The 17492-nt window shown below is 31.7% G+C and overlaps 1 protein-coding gene across 1 annotated transcript in view; it reads right to left on the bottom strand.

Moving 5' to 3' along the window:
- The window catches only part of lrp1ba (low density lipoprotein receptor-related protein 1Ba), a 387570-nt gene that overhangs the window by 179079 nt on the left and 190999 nt on the right, over nt 1-17492 (bottom strand). The window contains exons 32-35 of the mRNA XM_051094447.1: nt 13882-14031; nt 3209-3349; nt 483-608; nt 228-359 (exon numbers count right to left, since the gene is read on the bottom strand). Of these exons, the coding sequence (XP_050950404.1) occupies nt 228-359; nt 483-608; nt 3209-3349; nt 13882-14031 (549 nt within the window). The remainder of the gene's footprint in view (nt 1-227; nt 360-482; nt 609-3208; nt 3350-13881; nt 14032-17492) is intronic.

Raw genomic sequence — 17492 nt, 5'->3', positions numbered from 1 at the left:
TTTATTAAAACTAAAACTAAAAAAACTGAATATCAAAAACTTAAGAATGACTGAAGTGCATAAAATTACTAAAACTAAAATTAACATTAAAAACTGCTATTTAACAACTTGTGCATAAATTAAGAAGTATTAATTCATAACATAAAATAACAAATAAGAATAATTTAATTTAACATCTTTTTGTTTTTGAGCTTTTTTTTTTATAATCAAAGAAAAAGTACACTTACCAGCATGATAGTCCAGACCCACGGCGAACAAAGTGCCAGTTAGCGGCATCAAAACTTCCGAGTTATCGCTGGGATCAAGAGACACTCCTCTTATACCTTCATTAACGGAGTACATCAGGAAAGACTGAAGACCTAGCAAAGAAAAACATCAATCCAACCTCTTTCCAGGTCAATATGCTCTTGAAAATAATGAATACCTCCAAGATCGGATGGTTAATTACATCTGTACGCAGAGGTCAGAACCAACGCTCGTACCTTCACAGGTGGATCGGTCCTGACGAAGGTTGTATCCCGTGGTACAAGAACACGTCCGAGTTGTTTCGGAAGTGGGAAGGCAAAGCTGGGAACAACCGCCATTGTTGGGTACGCAAGGATTGCGACCTACGAAAAGATTTCAAGAATTTGCAAAGGTGAACAGGTGTATCTAATGCTAAACTAGTCCTAGATTGTGTATCAATTTCAAGAGCACAAAGACAAAAAGAAGTAGAGGGGAAAAAAAAAAAAAAAGACGGTGGTGCTTTGACTTTGTTCCTCGGACACCTCCTCAGAAACACTCTAGTTAGCTCATTTGAAGTGGCGTAATGAGACGGGCCTTCGCTCCCATGAGGTCCGTGTCAGAGAGATAAATGAGGGAGCTAATTGGTATGAGGAGATTTGAGAAGGTAGCAAAAAGATTTACCTTAAAGAGCCCCTAATTGCCAGGTTTTTTAAAATCCTAATAGAGCGGTTAGAGGATCAAGCACTCCTCTGCTAATAGACCTGTCAGCGATATCAATGTCTCGCGCCATAATTCATAAAGAGGAAAGGGCTTTGACAATGTGTGGCCGTAGAAACGTAACCGTTATGAAACAGAACCGCTGTCCGAATCGTGCGCAACCTCACCTTGAAGAAACGACAAGGATTTTATTCTTTCAGGGCAGTGATGAAAATAAAATTGTGTTAGAGTTCACATGGTCATGGAGAGTCTGAAAATTAATGCAACCTAAATTTAAATTTTACATTAAAACTGGTAAAAATGTTTTATTATTATTAAATAAAACTAAATATAAATATTAAATGAAGAAACAAAATTAGAAATGTTTTCTTCACAACTAACTAAAATAATAATAATAATAATAATAATAAATACTGTAATAAAACCATGTCAGAGTGAACATGTTAATGGAGAGTCTGAAAGTTAAGGGATCATAAATTCAATTTATAAATTAAAACTGTCAAAAATGTTACCGTTATTGTTAAATAAAACACAATAAACAAAATATAATTATTCAAAGAAGAAACTAAATTACAAATGTTGGCTTCGCAATTAACTAAAATAAATGTTTCGTAATAATAATAATAATAATAATAACTTGAAAAAAAATTATTATCAAGTCATTAATGGATAGAAAAGCATTTTGCATTTTAAAAGTCAATAAAGGGAATTAAATTATAAAATACTTAAGATTAACAAAACCAATAGCATGATGGTTTGTCAAATTAATTGAAGACAAAAACTAATAGTAATAATAATAACAATAATAAAATACTGTAATAAAACCATGTCAGTGTGAACATGGTCATAGAAAAGTCTACAAATAGAAAATAAGCATTTTGTTTTTGTTCTTTCCAAGTCTAGAAAAGTCATTAAAATATAATAATATATTTTTCAAATATATTTCAAAAATAAATATAATTTTAAACTTAATTAAAATTTAAAAAATACTATTTCAAATGCTGCTAAGTTAAAGTACAATAAATAAATAAATAAATAAATAAATGTCAAGTCATGAATGGCTAGAAATGTGTTTTAAAAGTCAATAAAGAGAATTAAATTATAAAAATTGTATTTGATTTTAAAATACTTAAGATTAACAAAATCAATAGTATGATGGTTTGTCAAATCAAGACAAAATGAAATTCGCTGGAAAAAAAAAAATAAGAAGAAGAAGAATAATAAAAATACTGTAATAAAACCATGTCAGTGTGAACATGGTCATAGGAAAGTCTAGAAATAGAAAATAAGGATTTTTTTGTGCTTGCCAAGCCTAGAAAAGTCATTAAAATATATTTCGAATATATTTCAAAAATAAAAATAATTCAAAACTTAAATAAAATACTATTTAAAATGCTACAAAGTTAAAATAGTCGATATACACTTAAAATACCTGAAAAAAATCAAGTCATGAATGGCTAGAAATGTGTTTTAAAAGTCAATACATGCAATTAAATTATAAAGATTTTATTTGATTTTAAAATACTTAAGATTAATAAAACCAATAGTATGATGGGTTATCAAATCAATTGAAGACAAAACGAAATTTGCTGAAAAACCAACAAAACTAATTTTGAAAATAAATAAATAAATAAATAAATAAATAAAAATAAATAATATAAAAATGTTAATACATTTTACATGTTTAATTAATACAATTACATGCTGTTATATTTCTATTTTATTATTTCATATTGCTTTTATCATATTAAATGGAAATTAATTTGAATTTGAATGAATTTAGGGTTTGTATGTTTTATTGAATTGACCTTTATTGTTGTGGATTAATGTATTCTTTTACTTGTCTGACCCCAGGAAGAATAGCTACTACATTGGCAGTGGCTAATGGGGATCCAAATAAACAAATTAAATTATTTAATATTAGTATTTAATTGCTAGAAATGGCTTTTTTTGAGTGTTATAAAATTTCAGAACTCCGAATTTTAAAACTATTAGAAATACTACTAAATTAAGAAAGAAAGAAAGAAAGAAAGAAAGAAAGAAAGAAAGAAAACTTCTTATACATTCATGAACTGAAACCGGTTAAAAGGTCAATAATCAAAAGGTGTGGGAACCCTTGATATTGCTGTTTCCTGTTGCTGTTTGTGCACGAACAAACATAAACATGTTTTGCTTCAAAAGATTACTTGATGTTAATAACTCTTGTGAAGTTGTTGTGTCTGTGTTTTATTTTAGTCAAAACATTCAGGGTTAATTTTCTTTGTACCTTTCTGACTGTCTTTGTCATACACTTTGATGTGGACGACGCCTGTGGTCTTATTCCGGAGAACCGTCAGGTTTTTCCCGTCCCTCTTGTTAACGGTTCCCAGCTGAGCGAGAACATCGTCTGCCCACCATAACTTCCCACCTAGAGAGAAAAATAATGCATCTGAACAGCTGAAAAACACTGAAATCTGTTTTAAATGCAAATTTGACATTTGATTTCAGTTAAAAATTTCAGTGAAAATGATATGTTGCCAAATGCTTTAATTATTTACTTATATAATTATTTACTTATAGCTGCATGGAACATAGTACTTCTGGACACAAATTTACTGTACATACTTGTCCTCTCTGAAACTAAAAAAAGGGTAAAGTGTGTCTTCACACGCACTGTATTTGTCTGCTGCAGACAGCACATTGCAAATCCGCTAAGCCCTATGGCGGTAAATGGTACAACACTGAGAAAACCAACCAGGACTCACACACGGTCTGTGATTACACATCATAAAAAGCCATGCAAGTGTGCTGCAGTCTCCCAACATCCTTTTCCCTGGTGACCCGAACCGCTCACGACGAGCTACCCATTCCTTTGCCCGTATTACTTGCGAGTCGTGTCTTAGATTGAATGAGGAGACGTCCCTCGGCGCGAAAACCACGCCGCCGTACCTCTGTTTTACCCACCCTCTCAGCACTTATGAATCCCATAGGTGTGAGCAGCGGCATCTTAGTCCCCTGGCAGCCCTGAATGGATTACATACAGATGCCAAAAGCAAGCAGGACTATTCTTAGCGCTCGGTCTGAGCTGAAGCTATCAGCCGCTGGCAGACACAAATGCAGGGAAAATGAATTACGGAGAACAGTGTTGTTGCATACTTCACGTAGGGCACAGCGGAGGATCATTTAGATGCTGCATGGCAGAGAAAGTTCCTGAATGGAGTTAGGGTACCGATTTAATTTGATGCAAATGAAAACGTGGCTAGAAATGTGTCAACTGGTAGAGTTTTTCATTTTATTTGCAATATATTTGGGGTTATGGATACTGGCTTGGCATTTAACAAACGAAATGCAATACTATTATACTTAGAGTGTACATTATTAATGATTTGTACAGCTTAAGTAAACTGGAATGCCAATTTCTTGGGCGAGGCAAAAGTAATCACCCCCCTACACTTATCGCCCAAAATTACGATTAAGTGCAAAACATCATAAAAGATGAAGAACCTAACATAAACCTCAATAAACCAGTCTATTTTGTAGGGTTTCTCTCAACCAAAGATTTTTCTGGTTGACTAGTAGACATTCATTTTAAGGATTAGTCGACTATTAGTCGCATGTTTATTAATAAACCTCGTAAATCATAATAATGAGCCTTTACTTGCCTATATAGCCTAATAATATATTTATTAATATATCTAATAATATAAATATTTTTTTCATCTCTGTAAGACAAGTATACACAGAGTTTCAAAATTCACAGAGACCGAGAAGGCTCATTATTTTACAAAAGCGCAACGTCTGTTGCTATTGTGAGTGCACACAAATAAAATTAGGATATTTTCAGATTCAAAAGATGTATTACTCTTAACTGTATAACCAATAATGATGGAATATTTTAAGAGCAAGTGAGCACATCAGCGCTTCCATCTGTCATGCAGAGAGCGTGCTACAATTCAGCTTCCAAACTCCGCACAGACACTTCAATAGGGCACATTTTTCTAGATTAACTTTATTGAGCAGCCATGTAAAGTTACTGCTACATACATCTTTCAGATGAAAAGCCATTTGAGGTTGATGAGTGATAGGTGAGTGTTTGGATGTCTTCCCTGATGTACTATATTACCACATAGACCAGCTGTTAATGATCTGTCTGTCACAAACTACGTGACTTCGCCACTTCTTCTTGATTTTTTTTTTGTTTCTGCGACTAAGCAACTAATAAAATTTTGGTCGACCAAGTCTCTTCTCATTGACTAACGGTTAGTTGACTATTAGGGTGCAGCCCTAGACTATGTTACCATTATGTCAAAAGCAAAGTATATGCTCTAGCTGAATTTAAGAATTAGCTAATAATGTGGTATATAGGGGTGCACTTTTTTTTTTTTTCCAGTGAAGACAACTGACCATTCCCAAAGACCCACCCCACTTTGTCACTGTTGTGATGTCTGACAAGTCGTGCTGCTCTCACGGCACACATCGTGTTCTTAAAAAATATATTGTGGAGTAAATGGGACACAGACAACACGCTGACAGACAAGACAGAGCAGGTAGCTTTTGTCATTTTTTAAGAAACACAAACAATATAAGTGTTTTGTGGTTCTTAAATGTGTCGTGAGCGATCATCTCTTCCTTTTAACTAGTTATAGCACAAAATAAGCATGAATGAACATCAAAAGGCATCTTTTTTCAACCACGGAATGACGTTAAAGGAGAAGTCCACTTTCAGAACAACAATTCACTTTCAGAACATCAATTCACAAATAATTTACTCACCCCCTTGTCATCCAAGATGTTCATGTCTTTCTGTCTTCAGTCATAAAGAAATTATGTTTTTTGAGGAAAACATTTCAGGATTTTTCTTCATATAATAGACTTCAATTTGGCCCGATTTTGAACTTCCAACAAGTAGTTTAAATGCAGCCTCAAAGGTATACTAATAAAAGGTTGCATACTAATAAAAGTGTGTATACTTTTTAAGCACAAAAGCTTGTGTAGCACAGGTTCTGGGATGCACGTTCATGACGCTGCATGTTGAATCATGTCGAAAGGTCACGCAGAATGTAGGCACTTTGTGTCACGCAGTGTTTACAAAGCAAATGGCGCGAAGACTAAGGAAGTGCAAGTAAGTCAAACGCTGTTTACAAACAAAAAACTACAATGATGTCGGACGATTCTGAAGTTGTAGGAGAAAATAAGATGGAGTCTTTTTAGCCGGAGGACACAGACGATGAACTTGATTCGTAGTAGTGATGGGAAGTTCAGATCATTTTACCGACTCTGACCTTTGAGTCTCGTTCAGCAAAATGAACAAATCTTTTTTCGAGTCATTTCGTTCATTTTAGCAAAATCAGCATCATGTGACAGCCCCATAAGATGAACGACTCAAAAGACTCAAAACAGGTGAACTAATTCCAGTACAGAACCTAATAGGATGTTGCGCATGTGTGACTGAACGAATCACTCCCCAGGATGACTCGTTCTTCTCGAGTCACATTAAAGATTCATTCAAAATTTGTTTTATTTTTCTAAAAAAATTACTGATCGTTTCGCCAGATAAGACCCTTCTTCCTCGGCTGGGATCGTTTAAAGTCCTTTGAAGCTGAATTTAAACTACATTTTGAAAATTCAAAATTGGGGGCACAATTGAAGTCCATTATATGAAGAAAAATCCTGAAATGTTTTCCTCAAAAACCATAATTTCTTTACGACTGAAGACAAAAAGACATGAACATCTTGGATGACAAGAGGGTGAGTAAATTATTTGTAAATTGTTGCTCTGGAAGTGGACTTCTCCATTAACACACAACATGTGTTTTTTAAAGAAGCATCTTCTGCTCACCAAGCCTGCATTTATTTGATTAAAAGTGCACTTACTTTTTCACAGCAGTATATTGCATTTTTCATTCAATTTCCTGTGAAAAGCTGCTTTTATATATTTTTACAGTGATATAAAACCATGTCTAATGGACTCTGAAGTCTTTGTCCAATGAAACATTTTGAAAACACAATTTCGTTCAATTTCATTGTACACAAACGTCATTAAACAAACTATACTTCTAGCCTTCATAGCTTCTTTTTAATTAATCGCATTAAATATTCCCAAATAAAAGCCATATAAATATCTCTATTATTTTTAATGGGGTACACTTACTTATTCACAGCACTACACTGGCATGACTATTAAGACTTATTTGATATACAAACATTTTAATTGAAATTCCTGCCATTTATATTCCATTATAATGAAGCAAAACCATGTTTTATGGAGTCTGAGTCTTTTGTCCACTAGAAAACATTTTTCGTCAACATTCACTGCACTAAATGTCACTGAACAAACTATGCTTCTATCTCTCATAGCTTCATTTTCATTCATCGCATTAAATATTTCCCAAATAATGGCCACAAGTTCTTCAAGTGGAAGAATGAACAGACTATGTCATTTAAAGACAACAATGACAAAGGAAATGAAAACGGAATAGAAGCCATTAATAATTAATTATCCCTTACACGTTTCCTCACTCCCGGGACGGTTGATAAAAAAAATGGGGTTAATTAGACATTAATATTAAACAAACGAGTGTAATAATCAAACGGCCATGAGACGAGAACCAAGAACATGTCAGATGGAGTTCAGAAAAGAGGAAATACGTGTCTTCAAATGAAAGCCGACGTGTTTTTGTCACGAATTTCTCTGCTGTATGATTCAAGCACAAATTTCTTTGTTTCCATCTTGTTTGATTCATATATATACGGCTCTATGTAAAATATTAGGGTGTTATATAGTATGCCTCCACATAAATGAGAGAAATAAACAGCATTCGGAGTGGCTAAACAGAGAGAACAGACTTCAACCATCACCCCATTACCAGCTCGCAGATGCTGATTACCGGGATGGTGCTCAATCTGATTGTATTAGCTGTTGGCGGCATCGGTATCTGATTGTGAGAGGGTTTGAGAGGATGATATAGCAGGGGAAGCAAGAACAGGTTGTTCCTCGGGGTTTAATCGAATGATACATCCGCATTTGGCGTGTTTGACTGGGTGGATGATTTATCTTACGCAGTCCTTAAGATTTAAGATATTTTACCTCAGGTTCATTGTTCAAAATATTACACAGACTGTCCCTACTGACAAACAGGCGTGGGTGGAATAAGCCAAATGAAAAGAGTTATAATTTGTGGGGCTTTAAAATTGCATTTTGCAATATAGTTGTTTCAGGAAATGTAATAAAAATGATTTATATGTTACATAACTATGCAGTGATGCTTACAGTTGGACTGCAGTGAATCACATGTTCTATTAATAATATATACTCATGTCACATTGTATTATTTTCTACTTTATTTGGATTGTGATGTACACATAAAGGATGATTATTCATGAAGAAAATATTTGCATAAAATTATATAATAACTGATAGAAAATGTATCACATATACAATTAAAATCCATTTAAAACTTAAAATAGCCCCCCACTCAAAAAAAAAACATAAATATATATATATATATATATATATAGTTGCAATTACGCTAGCATAAAAGCAAACATGCTAGCAACGTGTTAATCATGCAAAAACATGCTAGCAAAAAGGCTAATCATGCTAGAAATTAACTTATGCTAAAAACATGGTAGCAACCTGTTAAACATTTTCAAAAAATGAATGTTCACAAAATGCTAATCATGCTAGAAACATGCTAGCAACATGCTAACATTATGATAATCATGTTAAAAGCATGCTCGCAACACGTTAACAACATGCTAACAAGTTAATAATGCTAAAAACATGGTAGCAACATTTTAACACGATAATAATGTTAGAAACATGCTAATAACATGCTAATCATGCTACAAACATGAAAAGAGCATGCTAACAACATGCTCATCATGCTAGAAACAGGCTAATCATGCTAAAACAAGTTTGCAACATGCTAACCATGCTAAAATATGTATTAAAAACAACATGATAATCATGTAGACGCAGCTAGCAACACACTAATCATGCTAGAAACATGTTAACAACATGCTAACATGTTAATGATAAAAAAATAATGGTAGCAACATGATAATAATGTTAAAAACGTGCTAACAACATGCTAATCATGCTACAAACATGTATGGAGCATGCTCACAACAATCACAGTAAAAACAGGTTAGCAACATGCTGATCATGCTAAAAACTAGTTTGTACATGGTAACCATGCTAAAACATGTATGTTTTTACATACTAGCAGCATGCTAACATCATGATAATCAAGTTAATGCTAAAAATCATGCTAACAACATGTTAACAACGTGATGACAATGTTAAAAACATGCTAACAGCATGATAATCACGCTACAAACATGTTAAAATAACTTAATAAAAAATAATTAATAAAATAACTAAAATAACAAAATGTTAATCATGCTAACATGTTAATCATGTTAAAAAAGTAGCAACAGGCTAATCATGCTAAAAACATGTTAACAACATGTTAACAACAGTCTACTTATGCTAACAACATGTTAACTACATGATAATAACATGTTAACAACATGTTAATAATGCTAAAAATATTGCATGTTAATAATAAAGTAACAGCTTTTAGTACATCCTTATCATGTTAGTAACATGTTAACAACAAGCTAATCATGCTAACAACAAGCTAATCATGCTAAAAACATGTTGGCAGCATGTTAACTATGTTAGAAACATGCTAACAACATGCTAAAAACAAGACTGCAACACGTTAATCTTGCTAAAACGTGTTCACAGAATGTTAATCATGCTAGAAACATGCTAGTAGCATGGTACTATTATGCTAATCATGTTAAAACATCTTGGCAAAACATGCTAGAAACATTATAAGCTAATCATGCTAACAACATGTTACATCATGCTAAATTATGGTAGCAAGATGCTACATAGGGTTTTGGGTTAATGTTAAAAGAATTTAATATATAAAATTAATTATAAACAATAATTATTAATAATTGTTTACCATAGTTGCGTGCAATATATAATGTACATATACTGTGTAAAAAAAACAAAACACTATTAATACTTACTTTAAAAAATATATATATATATATTAATTGTGAGAATTGCATTTAAATATTTAAAGCTTTGCATTCTGATTGGATGAGCAGTTGTAAAATAGCCAAAGAATCAACTGATTATTTATTTATTTATTTATTGCCCTAAACCAATAAACATGTTTTGACACATGAACTTGAAACTTCTTAGTCTTTGAATAAAGTCAAAAAGTCCTTCCCGCTGACAGCTCCGGGATGCTGTGTTTTCTTCTCACGTATTTCATACCTATCAATACACCAAAAACCTCTATAATTCTGTCTAATTATAAAGCTTCAAAATCTTCTTTCCCTTGTAAGTCAGGACGTTTTATCTCCTGAGCGCTGAAGGTGAGGCATTTCAAAGAGAACCGATGTCTTTAGCTGATGATCCTCTGGTTTTGAACCAGCTGTTTCACTCTTAAACAGATTAACGTCAATCCACAAATGATGAAAAATGGGCACCGTGATCCCACGACCCTTCTTGACAGAGTTATGCGCCGGGTCAAAGGAAATTAAATGATGAAAGCAAGAGGGGCACAAAGGCAAGTGCTTCGTTGAGTTTCTTTATGTGAGAGAAAGACACTGAAATTGAAACTAAATCTGCTCTCTTCCAAAACAAAACAAACAAAAAAAAGAATATGTTTTTAGCAGTGTAACTATGGCCTACGGCTGTATGTTGTCGATAGTTTTTCTTTACTGACAGTATGAAATAAAAGCTGACCCTATGTACTTTCTTACTGTACACAACCCATCAGTGCACTTTTTAGATTATATATAAATTTCACTGAACAAATCTTCCACCTCTGAAATGGCTTTTCTTTTGTAATCATTTTTCTTTGCCCTTTTTCATAGTAAATTAACATGAAATAATGATACAAAAAAAAACAAAAAAAAAACACATAGTAACAGAGATTTATCTCTGTTACTATTAATTTCAATATTTACTAATATATTATTAAAATCAAAAGTATTTTTAATATTATTTAATGTACCTGAGCTAACATTAACTAACAATGGACAGCTTTATTTTATTAGCTAAAGTTAAAGATTTAAAAAGATTGTAACAAATGCATTGCTTATTGTCAATATTAATATTAATGCAATAGCTAATATGAACTAATGGAAATTTACTGTAAAGTATAAATAAGTATGAATAGAAGTTAAAATTCTGAAATTATGTGAGCAAAAACTGGTTGCACAGCAAAGCGAAGATAACAAAACAAAAATAAAAAAAGGAAAAAACAGAAACAGAACAGAAAACAGAGCAAAAAAAACAAAAATGACAAAAAAACAGAACAAACAAAAAGGCAACAAACAAAACAAAACAAAAAAGCAAACAAATCAAACTAAAAAGAACAGAACAAAACCATAAAGCAATAAAAACAAAAAACAGCAAAACTAACGCAGAAATAGAAAAAAACAGCACAAACAGCAAAAAATAAAGCAAACAAAATAAAACAAAAACAGATAAATTAAACAAAAAGAGCAGAACAAAAAAGTGCAAACAAAACAAAAATAACTAGATGAAACAAAACAAAGAACAGAAGAGAAAAAAGCAAAACAAGAAAAAAGAGCAAACAAATGAAACAAAAAAGAAAAAAGAACAGAACAAAACCATAATGCAGAGAAAACAGGGAAAAAATAGAGCAAAGAAAAGAAAAAGAAAGAAAAAACCTAAAAAAACAGCTAAACAACAAAGAACAGGAGAAAAAAGAGCTAACAAAACTAACACAGAAACAGAAAACAAAAACAGCAAAACAAAATAGCAAAAAAACAACAAAATCAAAGCAAACGAAATAAAAACAGCAAAATGAAACAAAAATAACAACAAAAAAGTGCAAACAAAACAAAAAAACAACTAAATGAAACAAAACAAAGAACGGAAGAAAAAAGAGCAAACAAAACTAACAAACAGAAAACAAAAAACAGCAAAGAAAAACAGACAAAAAGAGCAAACAAAAGAAAAAACTGGTAAATAAAACAAAAATGAACAAAACAAAAAAAGAAGAAAAAACAGAAACAGAACAGAAAACAGAGCAAACAAAACAAAAATGACACAAAAAAACAGAACAAAAAGACAACAAACAAAACAAAACAAAAAAGCAAACAAATCAAACTAAAAAGAACAGAACAAAACCATAAAGCAATAAAAACAAAAAACAGCAAAACTAACGCAGAAACAGAAAAAAACAGCACAAACAGCAAAAACAAAGCAAACAAAATAAAACAAAAACAGATAAATGAAACAAAAAGAGCAGAACAAAAAAGTGCAAACAAAACAAAAATAACTAGATGAAACAAAACAAAGAACAGAAGAGAGAAAAGCAAAACAAGAAAAAAGAGCAAAAAAAGAAACAAAAAAGAAAAAAGAACAGAACAAAACCATAATGCAGAGAAAACAGGGAAAAAAATAGAGCAAAAGAAAAGAAAAAGAAATAAAAACCTAAAAAAACAGCTAAACAACAAAGAACAGGAGAAAAAAGAGCAAACAAAACTAACACAGAAACAGAAAACAAAAACAGCAAAACAAAATAGCAAAAAAACAACAAAATCAAAGCAAACGAAATAAAAACAGCAAAATGAAACAAAAATAACAACAAAAAAGTGCAAACAAAACAAAACAACTAAATGAAACAAAAAGAACGGAAGAAAAAAGAGCAAACAAAACTAACAAACAGAAAACAAAAAAACAGCAAAGAAAAACAGATAAAAAGAGCAAACAAAACAAAAAACTGGTAAATAAAACAAAAATAAACAAAACAAAAAAGTGCAAACAAAACAAGATAATACAAACTGAACTCAAAAAACAGAACACAAAAACGCCAAAATGAAATAAAACAAAGAAACAAAACCAAAAAACTAACATAAAAAAACACAAAATGAAACAAAACAAGGAACAGAACACAAAAAAGCAAACAAAAAACTATATAACAAAAAGGAAGCAAAACAGCATTAAAAAAATAAATAAATAAATAAACAAGACAAAGAGGAAAAAACTGAGCAAAGAAAATAAAACAAAAGGAGCAAACAGAAATAAAAACTGGGGAAAAAACAGCTAGGTGCACAGCTACCTAACTACCTAATAAGAAAAACTTAAAACTAGTATGTAATTATATATTTTAATACATTTGACCACAGATTTATCAGTCCAGAAATATTCTTATAATAACCTCAAATGTGATTTTCCGACATGTTTTCAGTTTTTATAGGTCCAATCAAATCGAGTCACTGAGGAATTATCCACATTACAGAAGTTAAATGAGTTGAGAATGCCATTTTACATTTACATTTGCTCATTTAGAAGACCCTTTTATCCAGAGAAAATGGGGAACATCACAAGCATTTTAACATTTTATGCTATCTTTATTGTCAACAATGTTTCCGCTGCTCGGTTCTCCTCATCTGCTTTGCATAAAAGCACATTCTAAATGAATAAATGTAAACGTCACAAAAAAATCTTTAGGATTTGTACCGAAAACCAACTATGAGTAAGAAGCCACACGTAAGATGACAGCGCAAATTCATATCTGTCTTTGGCCGAGTCTCAAAACCCGCAGAGCTGCTACAATCAGCAAGCACAGCTGTGACATCAAAAGTTGTGAGTCATCAAAATTCAAGCAAAATCCCATGTCAGAACATGAATAGTGCTGCGATCCAAGTCCTTTGAAAACAACAATCTCCCTCAATTGATTTGTAATTGCAGTGTACTAAAACAGCTCCACAATTAAGCCTTAACAAAAACCCCGGGGCCCACATTCAGCAGAAAAACTGTTCCTTATCATTCATACGCCACTGTTCACAAACCATTTATGCTGTCTATCACCGTACTAATTAAATAGCTCCATTATTTGCTTGGTTATAATTAACCTTACTAAATCAACGCTGATGAAAACAGCCTTCACTCACCCATCACTGCTAGTGCCGTGGCTTTCCGGAGCTCCTTCTTCAAGCTGTCAATCACATCCAGGCCACTCCCATCCAGGTTACACCTATTAATTGTACCATTTCCAGAACTTATCCAGTATAACTTGTTGGCCGAATAGTCAATTGACAGTCCTGAAAAACGCAAAGAAAATAGGAAAACAGGTAAAGCAATGGCTTATAGAAATACATTTCTAAGCAAATACACTGTTAATCTAAGCATAATTGTTTGAACTTTCTGTTCAAAGAAGCCAGGAAAATAATAATAATAATAATAATAATAATAATAATAATAATAATACATTTCAGCCAGGGCGAGCATAAGAGACAACTTTCAAAAACTGGATTAAACTGAAGTTCCTTAAAAACAAAAAAAAACAAAAGCAAAATCAATGCAAAACAGAAAAGCAAAACAGCAAAGAAAAATAGAACAAACTAAACAAAAAACTAAATGAAACAAAAAAAACACAAAAACAGCTAAATGAAACAAAACAAAGAACAGAACAAACTAAACAAAAACAAAAAAACAGAAATCAAAAAACAGCAAAACAAAACAAAAAACAAAGGAAACAAAAAACTGCAAAACAAAACAAAACAAAACAAAAAGAACAGAACAAAAAAGTGTAAACAAAACCAAAAAAAAAAAAAACAAAGCAAACAAAACAAAAGCAAAAAGCAAAAGCAAAAAACAATGCAAAATAGAAAAGCAAAACAAAGAAAAGAAAAACAGCAAAACATGAAAGCAAAAAAAATAGATAAACGCAAAAAAAACCAGACTAAAGCAAAGCAATGACATGCTAAACTGAACAAAAAAGGAATGCAAAACAGACTAAAGCAAAATGATCCAAAGAAAAGCTAAACAAAACGAGGCAAAACAGGCAAAGGCAAAGCAAAGTTACTTAAAAAAACAAACAGAAAACAAAACAAAAGCAATGCAAAACAGACTAAAGCAAAGCAAAATGAAAAGCAAAGCAAAAAATCAATGCAAAACAGAAAAGCAAAACAAACCAAAGAAAAACAAAGTAAAACAGATGAAAGTAAAACAAAAACAAAAAAGCACTGCAAAACAGACAAAGGCAAAGCAAAGTTACTTACAGTAAAGTAAAGTAAAACATACAGTAAAATAAACATTTCAGATTCATGTAGAAAAGAAAAAATAAACACTAAACTAAAATACAAAAAAATACTTACAAAAAAATATAATAATAATAATAATAATAATAATAATAGTAATAATAATAATAACAATAATAAATAATTTCTTCTTAAACTTCTTTCAAAAACATTAAAATGTGAAACAATTTGGGTTTGGAAAGGGGAGAAAATGATTGCACTTTTTATTTATTTATTTATTTTATTTTTTTGTGAAATATTCCTTTAACTGGATGCTTGAGAGTAAATATAATTATCCCAAACTTCATTACTCGACCTTATCTTGTCACAAGAGATGTTTCTGTTAAACGTGGCTGATTTAAATAACAAAGAATTGAGCATCGTTTCATCTTATGAATATCATCACACATCGTTGCTAACAAAACGTGTCTGGCTATTTGAAATCTGCAATTTCCCCTACAGCAAAGCATGTTTATTTGCGGCACAGCGTAAACAGTGTTCAAAAAGAGTTCAAAGGTTTATTTCTCTTTTTATTTCCTTCATGTGCAATAATCCCTTGTTCACATCATAACGATAACCACTGTTATTTAAGATTTGGCTCAGGCCATAATCACATGTACTGCGTGTCAGGGAGATTTTGCTTTAATTATGAGTTGAGGGGAGAACCGCGTACATCTCAGAGAGCTCTATCAATACCTAGGGCTACTGTTCAGACCAAATTACTACAGATATAATGATTTCAACAGACATGGCCTCAAGGAGGAGGAGGAATGAGTAAATGGTGCTGTTATTCTCACATGTAATTACAGTAAATGCATGTACATGAGGCCATGTAATCTTGCTAATGTTAAATAGATTGTGTAAAACAAACCAGAAGATTTATTAAATGTTTTTGTCAGTGAAAACAAAAGCACACATGCGAAACAAACATTAAAGCAAAGAAAGGCAAAGAAGTGTTGCTAACACTTTTGTATGCTGTTTGTGGATTAAAAACAAAGCAAAAAAAGAAGGGCAAAAATAATTAAATAAAAAAAAAAAAGAAAAACAAAGCAAAAAAGGAAAACAGACAAAAGCAATACAGATAAAAACAAAACAGATGAAAGCAATACAAAAAGCAAAGAGACATAAAACAAGCAATGCAAAACAGACTAAAGCAAAGAAAAGCAAAGCAAAACAGATGAAAACAACAAACAACAAATGCAAAACAAAACAAGCAATACAAAACAGACAAAAGCAAAGCAATGATGAGCTAAACTGAACAAAAAAGAGTGCAAAACAGACTGAAGCAAAGAAAAGCAAAATAAAACAAAAGTAAAACAAGGAAAAACAAAGCAAAACAGATGAGAGCAAAGCAAAAGCAAAGCAAACCGAGCAAAATGAGGCAAAACAGACGAAAGCAAAGCAAAATGAAGGAAAAACAAAACAAAAGCAACGCAAAACAGATAAAAGCAAAGAAATGACAAACTAAACTAAAAAAACAATGCAAACAGACTAAAGCAAAGCAAAATGAAGCAAAGAAAAACAAAGCAAAAGAGATGAGAGCAAAACAAAACAAAACAAAACAAAACAAACAATGCAAAACAGACTAAAGCAAAGCAAAATAAAGCAAAGAAAAGCAAATTAAAAAAGCAAAGCAAAAGCAATGCGAAAGAGAAACGGACAACGGCAAAACGGCAAAGTTACTTAAAAAACAAACAAAAGTAATGCAAAACAGACTAAAGCAAAGTGAAATGAACCAAACAAAAGGAAAACAGAAGCAGACAAAGACAAAACAGAAGCAAATTAAAATCAATGCAAAACATAAAAGCAAAACAAAGCAAAGAAAAACAAAGCAAAACTGATGAAAGTAAAACAAAAAGCACTGCAAAACAGAAAAAGGCAAAGCAATGATACGCTAAATTAAAAAAAAAAAGTTTCGTTTTATTTTGCTTTTGTCTGCTTCATTTTGCTTTGCTTTAGTCGGTTTGCATTGCTTTTTCCATTGCTTTTTGTTTAGTTTAGCTTGCCATTGATTTGGTTTTGTCTGTTTTGCAATGCTTTTTTTGTTTGTTTTGCAAAGCAAAACAGAACAGAACAGCAAAAGCAAAACAAAGAAAAAAAAAACAAAAACATGAAAACATATGAAACTAAATAAACGCAAAACAAACCAAAGAAAAAAAAGCAATGCAAAACAGATAAAAGCAAAGTAACAAGTTAAACTAAACAAAAAAAGCAATGCAAAAGCAGTGCAAAACAAACAAAGGCAAAGCAAAGTCACTTAAAAAAACAAAAGCAATGCAAAACAGACTAAAGCAAAGTGAAATGACGCAAACAAAAGCAAAAGCAAAACAAAGCAAAACAAAGCAAAACAGAACTGTACAACAGACAAAAGCAAAGCAACAATAAGCTAAACTAAAAAAAAATAGTTTTGTTTAGCTTTTGTTTGGTTCATTTCACTTTGCTTTTGTCTGTCTGCATTGCTTTTTGCATCACTTTTTTGTTTT

This window comes from Labeo rohita, chromosome 22, assembly GCF_022985175.1.
Source record: "Labeo rohita strain BAU-BD-2019 chromosome 22, IGBB_LRoh.1.0, whole genome shotgun sequence".
Classification (NCBI taxonomy): domain Eukaryota; kingdom Metazoa; phylum Chordata; class Actinopteri; order Cypriniformes; family Cyprinidae; genus Labeo; species Labeo rohita.
Note: the sequence above shows the minus strand (reverse complement) of the source record. Positions and strands in the feature narration are given on the sequence as shown.